This window comes from Accipiter gentilis, chromosome Z, assembly GCF_929443795.1.
Source record: "Accipiter gentilis chromosome Z, bAccGen1.1, whole genome shotgun sequence".
In the NCBI taxonomy this organism is placed as follows: Eukaryota; Metazoa; Chordata; class Aves; order Accipitriformes; family Accipitridae; genus Astur; species Astur gentilis.
In genome coordinates, this window is record NC_064919.1 from 89193921 (window position 1) to 89207837 (window position 13917).

Below are 13917 nucleotides of genomic sequence, written 5' to 3' on the forward strand. Positions count from 1 at the left end.
CAGAATGAGTCTGGCAAATTGCCACTGTAGTGTGAAGGAAGATGCTGTTCAATAAGAATTGCAAAGTGTTACTCAGAATGGTAATAATTAGAGAATTTTGGTTGAAAAGGGCATGAAAAATAGCATCAACTGGACACGAGTTAACTTATCCTGTGATGTATCAACAGGAGTGTCTTAAGACCTGAAGAAATCCTTCTAATCTCATCAGCACTGGTAATGTCTTGCCTATGATAATACTGTATCTAGCATGGAGCCCTAAACTTCAGGAAAACAGTGGACCATTTAGAAAGGGACCAAAGGAAACAGAGGAGAAGAGGGAATCTTCAAAGGCCCTAGAGCCCAGTTTATGAGGAAAGACAGTATTGTATTTGTGTGAAGGCTCAAAAGAGATGGTAGATTTTAAAAAATGTCTTGCAAAAGGAATTAATTTGTTATCCACATTCACTTCAGATAAGACAGAGGATCTTGAGCTACAATTCCAGGCAGAGTGGTTCATGTTAGGCCCTTCTAATTGTTGGGGCATTTAAGCCCTGGAATAGCATGTATCTTTGTACACTCTTAAGTATGTAGGGCTATAAGAAAGAATTTACAAACTTGCAGTCATTTCCCATTCAATCATCTTTGATTTCGTAGAAAATTACTAGTATGATTTGGGGCTGTCAGTGTCAAGTAGGTATAAGAAATTAATTGGTGTAAAACCAGTAAACTTTGTAGAAGGAAATTTGACTGAACAGGTTGAAGCAAGATGAAAAGGACCAGATTAGGCATCACGCCTTTATGGCAGGGTCTGGTCTGTGGATCTCATGTGGTTTCTGGACCTGTCAGTCTAACAGCCTTCCTCCATAATTTCGATAAGCACTAAATAGACTTAATGGGTAAAGGGAAATAAAATAGTATTTTGATATTAAATTAACTCATGGATCAAATTTCTTGAAATGTGCTTGTGAACTTCTTGAATTTTCTTCAGTTAACATTAATGAATGTCACCTTTCAAATCCCAGTCCATTTTAAAACTAGCTTGGGATGCTCAAAACTTACAGGTCTTTTCCAACTGTAGAAACGTGGAAAATACTTGTGGTTTAATATAAGTGGGTTTGGTTCTTTGCTTTTACCTACGGTAGCCATAAAAACAATTTTCTTGAAACTTAATGTGTTTATTCCCAAACCTAACAATTACAAAACTTCATAAAGCAAAGCAGTGTATGTAACAAACAGATTTATTATTATTATTATTATTATTATTATTACCCTTTCAGTGCAGGAAATGGATGGCTTAAGTCTTGCCATTGCAGGTGGCATCTAGTTTGGTTTTTGGAGCATTGTCTTATTGTTGCAACGTCATCATTTTGTTGTGATTCTGTTGTGTTCAGAATCTTGTGAGGAGCAGTTGTCTGGAGGCAGGGAGAGTTTCACCATGGTCCTGTATAATCTTACCATATCACCCTCCTGGTGCTCTTAAAAACTGTAGATGAAAAGAACTGGTTTCTGTCGCGCTACTGCCAAAATCTCCTTTGGTCAAAACTGAATGATCTTTTATACTTTAACTGTATAATTTTGCCTCCCTTTTAATGGTTCTATAACCTTCTCGTTCAATCAGTGTCTAGGACTTTTTTCTTTAAAAGAAAAGAGATGATATTCCCTCCAAATTTAAATACAAACTATCTTTTAAAAGTATTACCTTTTGGCTATCTTTATGCAAAATTTCAAAAAAGTAAATTCAGCCTGTCATTTGACAAAGTTTTTGGGTTCCTTTACCTTTGAGGCATGAAGCCTGTGTATTTCTAATATGAGTTGAATCCAAGACCATGTTCAAATAGAACATGTTTACTGCTACAGACGCTGAAATAAAAGCAGTATAAATACACTGGATTCTGTTGTAGTTTTACATTTTGAATGGGTGTTTTCAACTAAACAGTGTGATGGGGTTTTGGTGTAGATGGGTGAATGCAGCATTTTCTAACCCTGAAATACTAAGCTGTGGAAATGTTAGGGAAAACAGTTGTAGGGAGAAAAAATCCAACATAAATTCACAGTGTCCTAACAGAGAAGTAATGATATAATTTCTTTTGTTATTTACAGATAATAAAATTACCCAGTGGGAAGACCCCAGACTGCAGAATCCAGCAATTACTGGTCCAGTAAGTACTGCTATGGGGGTTTCTTCCATTAAATGCTGTGACTCATGTACATTTGGTATAGGCAGGAGGCATTATCGAGCAGCAGGTCATGCCTGTTCTTCAGACCAGGTCACACTGCCTGATGAGCAGACCAGGAAGCAGGACCTCTGCCTTGCGTTGCCTTTTCCTGACAGACATGGGAGGCTCAGGTGCTAGCTTTTGTGAGTCTGCAAGGGCAGGGGCAGCTGCCATCCTGTGACAGCCTGCCAAGGTGCCCCAAAACTGGTGCCTCGTCCCCAGCATTCAAATGGTTGTACCACTCTGTGGACCCTGTATTGTTACGCACAGGCTGGAGTGCACTGAGGACCTTCCAGCCTGCTGCCAGTGGTCCAAAGCAGTAGTGGGCTAATTAGGAATTACTGGAACATTTGGAACTACAGTGCTGTGCACACTATTCCCCCAGGTCAGACAATAGGTTTGAATTTGATGGGTTTGGAGGCTTTCCTAGCAATAGCTGCTTAGCTTGGGAATTTTTCCAGTGGTACAGTTATGATTCCTGTCTTGTAGCCATTAGCATGTGAAGTTGGCTCCTGCCTTGGAGTGTCTAGGAAACATTCTTTATCAGTAGATATGACAGTAAATCACAGGATACCTCTGTTTCAGTGGGGAGGAAGAGAATGCTGTTCAGGACAAAAACTCGTGTTTAGCTGGTTTTAATTTTTTTATATTGTTGTGTTATTTCTGAGTGAAGCTCCATCCATTCGGAGGCTGCATAGCTAAATAGTCTGAATGGTGTTTCATGCTCTGAAACACACACAAACCCATCATTTCTCATTTGTTCCATTCTCCTCCTCCTGCAACCTAAAGCTTTCTGCACGAAGTGATGATGATCAATGTGGTTTCTGAAAGAGATCCATTACTGATGTGATCCCTGGCTGAAAAATAAAAAATTCAAGATTTCCATATGGGTTTTGTTGTATTTGCTGCTTATGGTGATGATGGAATTCCAGGGCAGAAGTAGTAGAGTGATATCTTTAGCTTACTTTTGACATCCAAACAGATGAATTGAGGGAAAAAAATGTGATTTTTAAATAAATTACATCTAAAATAATGTAAGTGTAAAATATCTTCAGATTTATTCTTTCTCCACACTTGCTGATATTATAAATTACTTAGTATGGAACAAACAATATTAAATCTTTGCATCTTACCTTTTATTCCTCCATTGTGTTCAAGTGGTATGTTTCTATATTAACCTATGTGAAGGGCACATGTCAGCTCTGAATTGTAAGTCTGAAGATCTTGGGAATTTCAGGCCAAGTTCTCTGTGCTGAATCCTAGATTGTAAGGTTTTAGGGATGTGTATAGGAGAAATGTTCATATTTACTCATTGTCTGGGTCATTACCAACAACAGAATTGTACTGAGCTGAGACACTGTGCTATTCAGTTTTGGATTTCTGGATAACAAAAAGCTATTTCCACTTGATATGGGAGAGTTGTGACTGTGGATTCAGAGTGTAAAAAAAGATAAAAATTGTGTCTATCAGTTTTAAGAGACATAAAACTAACTGCAGATAAACTAAGATTTCAGAATATCAGCCTTAGAAAAAGTAAATACGTGCTTTAATATTAAATTTTCAAAACATCAAATATATGGAGTGATTCTTTGATCTTTTTATGGTTGTTTATGCCATTTTATGGTACTCTGAGTGATCAGACTTCCAACCCTAGATGTTTATTTTGGTAAATCCTCGGGATTTTTAAGGGTCTCAGGACACAGCAGATTAACTACTGCATGGTGTAATTCCAGTTGCTCTTGTTTATTGATAAGATTAATAATAATCACTTGTTTGAACATAATTGCTTTTGGAGTGATTTGCCCTTTTATCATTAACTTAATGCTTGAGATACTAATACACAGTATGCTATAGAAATCCTTAATGTTCATTTCCCCAGAAATGTTAGGCATAAATGAGAAGGACTATCTGGGAAATTGTGTTTCAAGATTATAAAGGTCAATCATGATCCCGTTAAGTAAATAACAGTTATTTGTGTCTTTGTTCTTTTTTTAAAGAGAAAGCTAGATCAAATCCATTTTACAGCTATATAAACATTAAGGATTCATCTTAATGCTTTTAATAGTATTTTTGGTGCCATGACAAAAACAAAGAACTACTTAAATTGCATTTCACATTGCATTTAAACAATGGAAACGTTGAAAGATTATTTAATGGCTGTAGTAAAGTCATATTATCATCAGAGTAAAATTATTTAGCTTTATTGGTTTTTGTTGGTTTTGTTTTTTTTTTTAATTTTTCATGTCTCATCATCCACAAGGGAAAACTCATATAGAAATCTTTGTGCCTCCCGCTTTCACCTAATGAATCTACTTCAGGACCAGCCCATACCTTCCCTTCCCCAAAATCGCAGTCCTCAGTTCAGTTTCACACAGAAACTGAACTTGAACCAGAGCTTTGCAATTTGTGATTTAGCTGTCAAGGAACAGAGAATGTAACTTTTGCAGTCCTGTGGAATTCAAAATAATTCTTTTGCTCCCAAGAAGTTACACTTCATTTGTTCAGCTAGTTGTTTTACTAGGTCTACTCTTTCATCTTGAAGGAACAGTAGAGCAAAGGAAAGTAAGGATGTAGTTGGAAAATATTATGATCAGGACCAGGAAGCCTTTTTTTTTTTTTTCCTTCTTTTTTTTTCAAGGCACTTTCCAAACCCTGATTAAATTGATGTTGTGTATGGTGTCAAAAACCAGAGAATTAAAGACTCAACTTTCAAAAAATTAATTGTCAAAAAACCCACACAGAATTAAGGAATCTTACTTAAATACATAGCAGTTATTTGTTAGAGCCAGACCTGTACCTGTCATAGTATCTCTTTTCCAGCCTATTTTCCTGTTCATTAGTTTAACTCACAACTTTGTTTTATGGCCATTTCATCTGAAGGCTGAATAATGTAGGTTGCAGTCATAGGACTGGCAATCAGGAGTATGGATGGCTCTTATCTGTACTCCTGCTTGATGGCTGATGCAATTGACTGCCTTTCTGTCTGGTACTACTCGGTGCCTTAAAAGGCTTGGCCTTTTTGGACGTTTGTAAGCATTTCCTATCAGGTGCAGAAGCAAAGGAGTCTGATGAAGGCAGGTAGCAGAAATGAACACTGTCATCTTACTGACCACTATAGTTGTCAGTGAGTGGCGTACAGATTAACATCAAACATGGCAATTGTCTATCTTAGTGTCAAATCCTTGCTTATCCATACAGTATGTTAGCAGGAAAGAGAAGCACGGTGTTAAAACAGAAATGTCTTTCAAAACTCTGAATGACAGAGCTTGTGAGAACCTTTGATGAACCTTGATTTGTGTGTGCCTAGAATCATCCTGAGACGCCTTTCAGGTATCTGGAAATCCCCATAAATATTTCAGAGACCTGTGGCATTTGCTAAGGAGTGTTTACATATGCCAGAAACCAATTTCCAGCTCTGCTGGTTAATGTAATTCTACCAACCTTCACTGTGCTTTTTTTTAAAAAAAAAACTTCTAAAATTGTTCTGTTATGCTGCTGTTACTTAAAATTAACTCACAGGCAGCTACATTGAGTGAGTATTCAGATAAATATTACACAATTGTACTTGGTTCAAAATAATGTTAATTTGTTTATGAAATGCTTTCAGATTCTGGATTAAAGACATTATGAAGGTGTATATTTTCATTATAAGTAACTTACAAAATAGTTTTGATATAGTTTGATGATAGTTTGATAACTATTAAGAATTACATTCATTCACATTGGGCTGAAAAGATAATTTCTAGCTATGGATGTTCCCCTGCCTTTGAATTCTTTGAAAATTCTTTCAATTTTGTGTATTTTGAGTAGCACTTAATAATGCTTAGCACTTTCAGCTGTGCAAATCCATATTCTGTAGTAACACTAGTCATTTTAAAAATTCAGTATCATATGGAATGCTCATTGTTTCCTAATGAGACACATGGATGGCAGCAAGACATTCCAGGTTTTTTTGTCTGTGTTAAAAATTGTTTTTGCTGTTTTTCTGTTCTGAAAAGAAGAAAATGAGGGTAAGTAGTTGATAAACAGACCAACTGGGTCAAAAGTTTTCATACCTTTTAACTCAGATTACACACTGAGATTACACACTTTTTTAACTCAAATTACACACTGAGAAATGGGAAAATTTTGGCTGCTGTACTTCATGCATGGTGGATTTTATTAGATGAACCTATGACAAACATATGTAGACAGCATGTCTTTAAATTTCTTTTTTGTTTAAATAATGTTGGAATATCAAACTGCTAAATAGGTGGAATAATCTGTATTTATGATTCTCTCTCTGATAGGCAGTTCCATATTCCAGGGAGTTCAAACAGAAATATGACTATTTTCGGAAGAAGTTAAAGAAACCAGTGAGTAGAAACGTGCTGCTTTGTGTTGGAATCAATTATGCTATGTCTGGGAGAAATGACAGACTGTCCCAAGCATAGATACAGAACGGTGGTTTACCTTGCTATAACACACTTGCCAATTTTTCTTGATTGTGCTACACCTAGAGGGGTTAAGTAGGAAGCAAAAAAATTAAAAGAAGTTTGAATTTGATTTCTCAACAAAAACATTCACAAATCTTTAAGACTCACTTTTTTTAAATGAATGCAAAAATCAAAGTTACGAGGCAGCAAGAAGTAGCAGTGATTCACTATTTCCCATTGCAACTGAGACTAATTGGTATGTTACTTTACAAGCTTTTAGGCTGAAAATAGGCTTGAGGATTGATACTCCTCCATCACCTTCAACAGTGGACTTTGAAGGGCAGAGCTGGAACAAGTTGGCAAAGCAGAGCCCACAGTTGTGCTGGATCTGGCACAAGCTTCTAGTGTTCTTGTTGAGTGAAAAAAAGTATTTTCAGTAACATCTTTAACATAAGAGAGCACTCGGTATTAGCTTGCATGTGATATTGACTCATAATCAACAATAAACAGCCTTGGCAACACCAGCTTTAATTCGCCACTGTCTTTACCTGTTTATTGATAGCTCCATGAATTTTCACCTTGAGTTTGACCAGTGATTGCACACAATAAGCACTTCAGTTGTCAGGAAAAAACAAACCTTCTGAAATATTTGTTTTAAGTCAGTTTTATCAAGAAAATTATACATGGCTGTAACAGTCACGTTAATCTGTTCATCCAGTCTTCTTTCTACAAATTATTAACTCAGTTCTCATTTGTCTTTTCTGAATTTAGCTCCCTGGGCTATATCATAACGGGCATTAGCTCCCTCCTATTTAGGCAGAACTTCTAAAACATTGTGGCAGCTCGATTCTCTTTTGTTTACATCTTTGCAATTCGGTTCTGTTGTGCGTATGGTACTGTAGGTGTTCTTGTTGTGAAACTGTTCTGGCCTTTACAGATATGTGAGTAAAACATATAAATCTTACACGTTTGTTACCATTTTAAGCTAAAATGCCCTTAAAATAAAGCATAGTAATATCAATAATTTTCTCACCTTTTTTTTTGTTACTTTTCTTGTTGTTTTCATTGTTTTGTCAAATATTATAGAAGTCTCTGAACCACTATACTGAAACTTACCGAGTTCACCATATGCTGTCAACCTGTAGACTTAGAGAGCACTGGAAAACCAAATAAAGGGGAAACTTTATACATCGGATGTTTAATCTGTCATTTAGTTGTTACCACTGATCAGTAATTTGCCTGAAGACTTATTTACTGAGACTAACAAATATAATATAATCTTCTTTCACATAGGCTGATATACCAAACAGATTTGAGATGAAGCTACACAGAAATAATATTTTTGAGGAGTCCTACAGAAGAATCATGTCTGTGAAGAGACCTGATGTACTAAAAGCCAGGCTCTGGATTGAATTTGAGTCAGAAAAAGGACTTGACTATGGAGGTGTGGCCAGAGAATGGTTTTTTCTCTTGTCCAAGGAAATGTTTAACCCTTATTATGGTCTCTTTGAATATTCAGCAACGTAAGTGTCCATTAAAATATTTTCATTCATAAGGGATATACATTAGATTTTGCAAAAGAGGCACAGTTACACTGGAAAGTAGTTAGATCATTAGATCATCCTTAATGGTGCATCAGTATGCACTCTTATCATAAGTCAAATCTCTCTGTTCTGTACTATACTATCATTTCTTACTTGCTTTTCAGAGAACCTTTCAAATTGTCATTGAAGTCTCAAAAAACATTTTTATTATTAAGACATTATTCAGTGCTGCCTTGCTTGTAGCAAAACTGCAATTTTTGAGGCTAGTAATAGTGAAAGGAGCAATGTCAGACAAAAGACTCTTTTTATGCCCTCCCATTACATTGTAAAACACCTGCCATCCAGAGTTACAGTGCTCCTTTATAATTAGCTTGTAAAACAGCTTCTCATTTACATTGCAGTAGTTACACAGCAGTGGCCTTACCTAAGTTTAAATTTACTTGTGTCCAATTTTAAAATCTTCAAGCAATCCATTAGTGTAAATGAGAAAGCAAGTCTCTTACTTAAAGTACATTTGTTTCAATGTGCCATATGTAATTCCACATTGTGTACTTAGCTATAGTGAGAATGGATTTCTTAATTGCAGGCAGTAGTTTTGATGTTTTTATGTTAATATCAAGCACGCTCCTTTAATAAGTGTTGAATAGATTGTAAAGTAGATGAACAAAGACTGCATAATGAGAGTTTTCTCACATTTGTGTGTCAGAAAGGACATGTTCTGCTGTTGAAGGGAAACACAACTTAACACTGACTAGCACAGAGTGCCCGTGTGTTAAAACAGTTCACTGGATAAACATTTGTTTTGACGTATTTCCACTTATGGGATATAGGTCACTGTAGGCATTTTGAATATAATGTGTTTTCATTTTACATTCACAGATCTAACTAGTTATTTTAAGAAATAAGAAAAAACATCTACTTAAAAACACTGTATCTTTCTTCACAGATTAAGCATATATACTGCAAACTAAAAATACTGGTTTTACACTAATGTCTTACTGTGACACACTTTCACATGAGTCTTAATGCTTTGTTACCCTATTAAAAGATCTTAGTCTTTTGATGGCTTTTTCCAATATCCTGGGAGTTAAGCGTATTTCAGAGATGTTCTCTAATATGTGCAGTTTAAGATACTAGCAAGAAAACATTCTTTATCCTAGGACGGGGACCATGGGCCTATACTTAATTCCTCTTTAGTACCTACGGATATTTCAAGAACTAAAAGCAACTACTGCAAAAGAAAATTCTAAAATTTTAAGCTCTGAAACTTGGCTGGAAAGAGTGAATAATCAAGCCCAGCAGAATGCAGAAGAGATAGCTTTGCTGAAATTCTCATTCCACTGAAGCTGATGGCAAAATTTTAGTGTTTTCAATGATGCCAGGCTTTTATCCTTTGAAGAGGTTAGCACAGCCCTCTTACATTTGCCACAAGTGGAATCCTGTTACCCCACAAGCGGGAGTTTGTTACCTTTGTTAAGTAATCATTACGGTCATAGCAAGACAGTTCTGATTAGGTCAGCCTACCCACAAACTGTCAGATACTTCTGTTGAGGAACACATGGATTGATTACATTATTACACTCTTGCAAAAATGAACAGGAAATGGTCCTAAGCTTAAGTTATTTATTAACATATCTGAATATCTGGTAATTAAAAGACTTGGCTATTTAGATATTTTTTTTCTTTCCCCAAAAAAGGGACAACTATACACTTCAGATTAATCCTAATTCAGGTCTTTGTAACGAAGATCACCTGTCGTATTTCACATTTATTGGGCGGGTTGCCGGTCTAGCAGTATATCATGGGAAGCTATTGGATGGTGAGTTATTACACTTTATGGCTATGCTGGATATGCAACAGTTACTGGATTTTTATTAAATAAATCACTTCAGTAATTCATATGCTTTAGAGTGTAGTATTTATGGAGACAAAGTCTGAGAGAAAGTAATGGAACTGGAACTGCTGTAAATTGCATTCCTGCTGTGAATGGCAATTAAAAAATCATAGTGTCTTACTAAACAAACACATTTCATATAAAGTTTTGCTCCTTTCTCCGTTTGTGTTGGAACTGCAGAATCAGCATTTCTAAATAATCACTATCCCTAAAGGAAAATCACTAAATTTATATCAGCCATTTCCATGCAAACCTGCAGCCAAAGCAGTTGTGTGGGTGTCAATTGCAGCATATTTTGACCTGTAAAATTATTACTGAATGATTTAATGAGAAAATATGTTTTCTGCCAAACTCTGAAATCCCACAGTAAGTGAGCAAGGAAATGTTATAAACTGACCAAATTTTATTTAGCAGTGGTGCAGCACATTAGAAGAGGAAGCTCGCTGTCCTGTTTTTCTAGCATCTCTGAGAGAAGAATGATGGTTTTAAATGGATTAGAGTAACTTGAGCTCAATTCCCCATCTTTTGTGTCTCTCTACCATTAATGGTAGAGAGGTGTTTGGTAGGTTGTAGTGTTTAATGGCATAATTTTTGTAATTGAAAAATTGGCATTTCTGTGCCTAAACAAAAATGAGCCTGCTGTATTAAGTTGTTACAGCACTGTTAGTTCCAAGAGGTTTCTTTCTTGCTGGCACACTAGGAAATATGGTGTGTTATCCTTGAGTAGTTGTAGCTTTATGTAAGGTGAAAATGCAGAACAGTGGAGATAACGCTCTTCCCTTTCTTTTAGGCTTCTTCATCAGACCTTTTTACAAGATGATGCTGGGGAAACCAATAACTCTGAAGGACATGGAGTCAGTGGTAAGATAACACGTAAACTGTATCAGCATTAGTAATTATGTATTTTTTTCTTCTGGGGAAATTTATGAGAGCTATTAATTCCAGTAAACGGCATGGTGGAAAACACAAGGTCATAGTTGCAACAACTTTAGAAAGATATGTATGTACTTTTTTTAATAAAACACATTTTCCCTGCTAGGACAACAGTTTCAGTACCAGTGCACTAACAGTGGTGAAAGAGATAAGAGAGAAGAGATACGAATAGGCCAGTAAGGAATGCGACATAAGATGTCTAATTAATTGTCCTTCCAGATTTGCCACTGGATCAGCTTTCTCCATGTTACAGGGAGCACCACCACAAGCCCTACAGCTTTCCTGTCATGCTGTGGAGCAGCAGGAGGGGGATGCAAGGGCTTAGTGCTGACCTGGCAACACAGGAAGTTGCCCACAGTGTTGGAAGGAGAAAGGGTTGCCGAATTATACACAGTTTCCTCTGAAATATACTTAATGATTGCAGCACAACTTATGCCCTTATATCCATTTTGGTTTTGTTCCCTGCACTTCCTCTACTTTCACACCTTCAGCATTAATTGCAATCAAGTAGTTCTGTGCTTGGCACTCCCTGGGAGAAAAACAAATTGTTTTACAAGTTGGTAATCTCTAACTTTGTATTGTAAAATGAAGGACAACAGTAAACAGGATCCCGCTCATGCCCAGTCTAGACATGTAGTGTACCAGTATTGAAACACAGTACATTGCAGATATGTACAATAGCTAAATACAAATGGTTTCCATTAAGTTAGCAGGATGATACTTGTTTTTGTCTTTTCAACCTTTTGAGGTCTGTCCAGTTTTTCCACTGCTATGGCCTTTGGAGAACCTTGGAGCTGTTACTTTTCCCCTTTCTAATGTCTTCCTCTGTTACCCATTATACAAAATAGTTTATCTGGATAAGACTGCTCCGGGTTGCCTCTGTAGGAGCAGGACTTGCTTGTGAGCCTGGCCACTCACATCCTGCACTTTCCTAAGACTGTCTTCAGCAGCAAGGTCAGTTGACTCAAGCCCAGCACAGAGACAGAATTACAGAAGAGGAGATGACTTGAGCTCAAGTACAAGCTTAAAATGAAGCTCATGAGATACATATCGAGAAGGATCTTAAAAGGAAGTTCAGGTCCTTCCCAAAAGGTTGGGAAACCTTTTCCTCTTATTCTTAGGTCTGCAATAGCTGTCCTTGGTCTTGTCAAAAGTATACTTGGTATGAGAATGAAACACAGTTTATTGTTGTTGATGTTTTAGAGTTTTACAGATTCTCAGTTACTGATGTAAAAGCTGGTTCAACTGCTTAATCGCTCCTCCAGCTCCCACTATATCATAGTCACCAAATTTTGGCAGGTCATTCTTCTCTTGAAGCATACATGAGTAAATAATGTTTTAACTTCATTTTGAAATTAATTTTTTGGGCTCTCTTGCTTGGAAGTATTTAATGATAGCTACACATACTTTTTTTTCTTTTCTTTCATTTTTCTTTAATTATGAACTTAATATATGATGAAGATACAACCCTTTTAGGAAATTAGAGGGGTCTTTTATTCAGCAAATGCCAAGGCTTTTTAATAGTAACAATACAATCAGTTACTGTACAATATATTATTGATGTAATGAAGTGGTATATAAATTGTGTTGAAAAGAATGTATGGTTTTATCAAGATGACGTTTTCTAATCAGTTATTTCACACCACTATATACATATTTACCTAACAGATATGTAGACTCAATTTATTGTGTTGTATAATAATGCAATTAAAAGTCAATTAAGAAAAGTTACATGAATCTAAAAATATAGCATCTAAGAAAAATGCATATGAATAAAATAATCCATCTCACCCTACTTTACAGTAGCTGTGCAGATAAATGAGTTCTCATCTTTCCAGTCCCATTGGAGTTCTAGTTTTGGATGGTATTATTTGTTCAATTTAAAGTTAAACTGTACATTTAATGTTCACATTTTCAAACTTTTACTTTTTTTTTTAATTTTATATATTTAATTATTGTTTAATTACAATCTGCTGTAGGATAGCGAATACTACAACTCCTTGAAGTGGATCCTGGAAAATGACCCTACAGAGTTGGATCTCATGTTTTGCATAGATGAGGAAAACTTTGGACAGGTATGTAAAGGTTATCCTCGAAGCCCATATTTCCATTTATTGGTTATTGCCACAAAGTAATTAAATACTGAGCAGTATGTCATGGTTGTGAACGTGGCCAGGACTGTTGAATGTGAGTGATCAGTGTAGGCAGACTATGAATATTAACGTCTCTTTCTTCCTGAACTAAGACTGGGGATGCCAAAGAAGGAAATTATATTCTTGTCAGTGAGCAGTATGACATCTTTGTGAAAAGCACTACTTGAAGCTGAGTAAAATGTTTGCAATGAGGAGTAATAAAGGTGTTACACTGTCCATCTTAGAAAACAGACTCAGCCAGAGAGTGTTTAGGGTTTTATAAGTGGAAGATATTCTCAAAGAACAAATTAAGTGGTAGAGCTATAATCAGTGAAGTGCTTTGTTGATGGTGTCTTTTATATAATGCAGGCAGATAATAAAACAAAAGGAAGCATGCCTATTTTAAAAAGGTTCACAATCTGTGGATTCTGTAACAGACTTTCTCCATTACAAATGAAAAATGTTAGATACTTTTTTAACAATTGAGAAGTAAGTAGGTGAGAATATAATTCATCGGCCGAAGTCATAACTCATTTTATCAGTACAAGCTTTAACAACAGCTTGTGGTACAGTTTGTCTTGGATTTACAGTCAGTCTTTACAGAGAATCCTATTAAAACAAACTTCAGAGATCTGTATCAGCTTCTGGATGGAAATAACTTGGGTACAGATAAATGTCTTGTAAGTATATGTGTTAAATTTAATTTGAGGACTTAAATAAATCATGCGTTTATTTACATGAGCTTGGAACTTACTTGCCTACCATGATTGGAGAGGTTTTTTTATTTATTTACAAGCTATGGAG

At 36.0% G+C, this 13917-nt stretch overlaps 1 protein-coding gene across 7 annotated transcripts in view; it reads left to right on the forward strand.

Moving 5' to 3' along the window:
• NEDD4L (NEDD4 like E3 ubiquitin protein ligase) overlaps positions 1-13917 on the forward strand; it is a 192877-nt gene that overhangs the window by 162730 nt on the left and 16230 nt on the right. For all 7 annotated transcript variants that reach the window (XM_049794601.1, XM_049794602.1, XM_049794605.1 and 4 more), the window contains 6 exons: positions 2080-2138; positions 6485-6550; positions 7904-8133; positions 9852-9973; positions 10839-10909; positions 12961-13056. In XM_049794601.1, coding sequence (XP_049650558.1) covers positions 2080-2138; positions 6485-6550; positions 7904-8133; positions 9852-9973; positions 10839-10909; positions 12961-13056 — 644 coding nt within the window. The remainder of the gene's footprint in view (positions 1-2079; positions 2139-6484; positions 6551-7903; positions 8134-9851; positions 9974-10838; positions 10910-12960; positions 13057-13917) is intronic.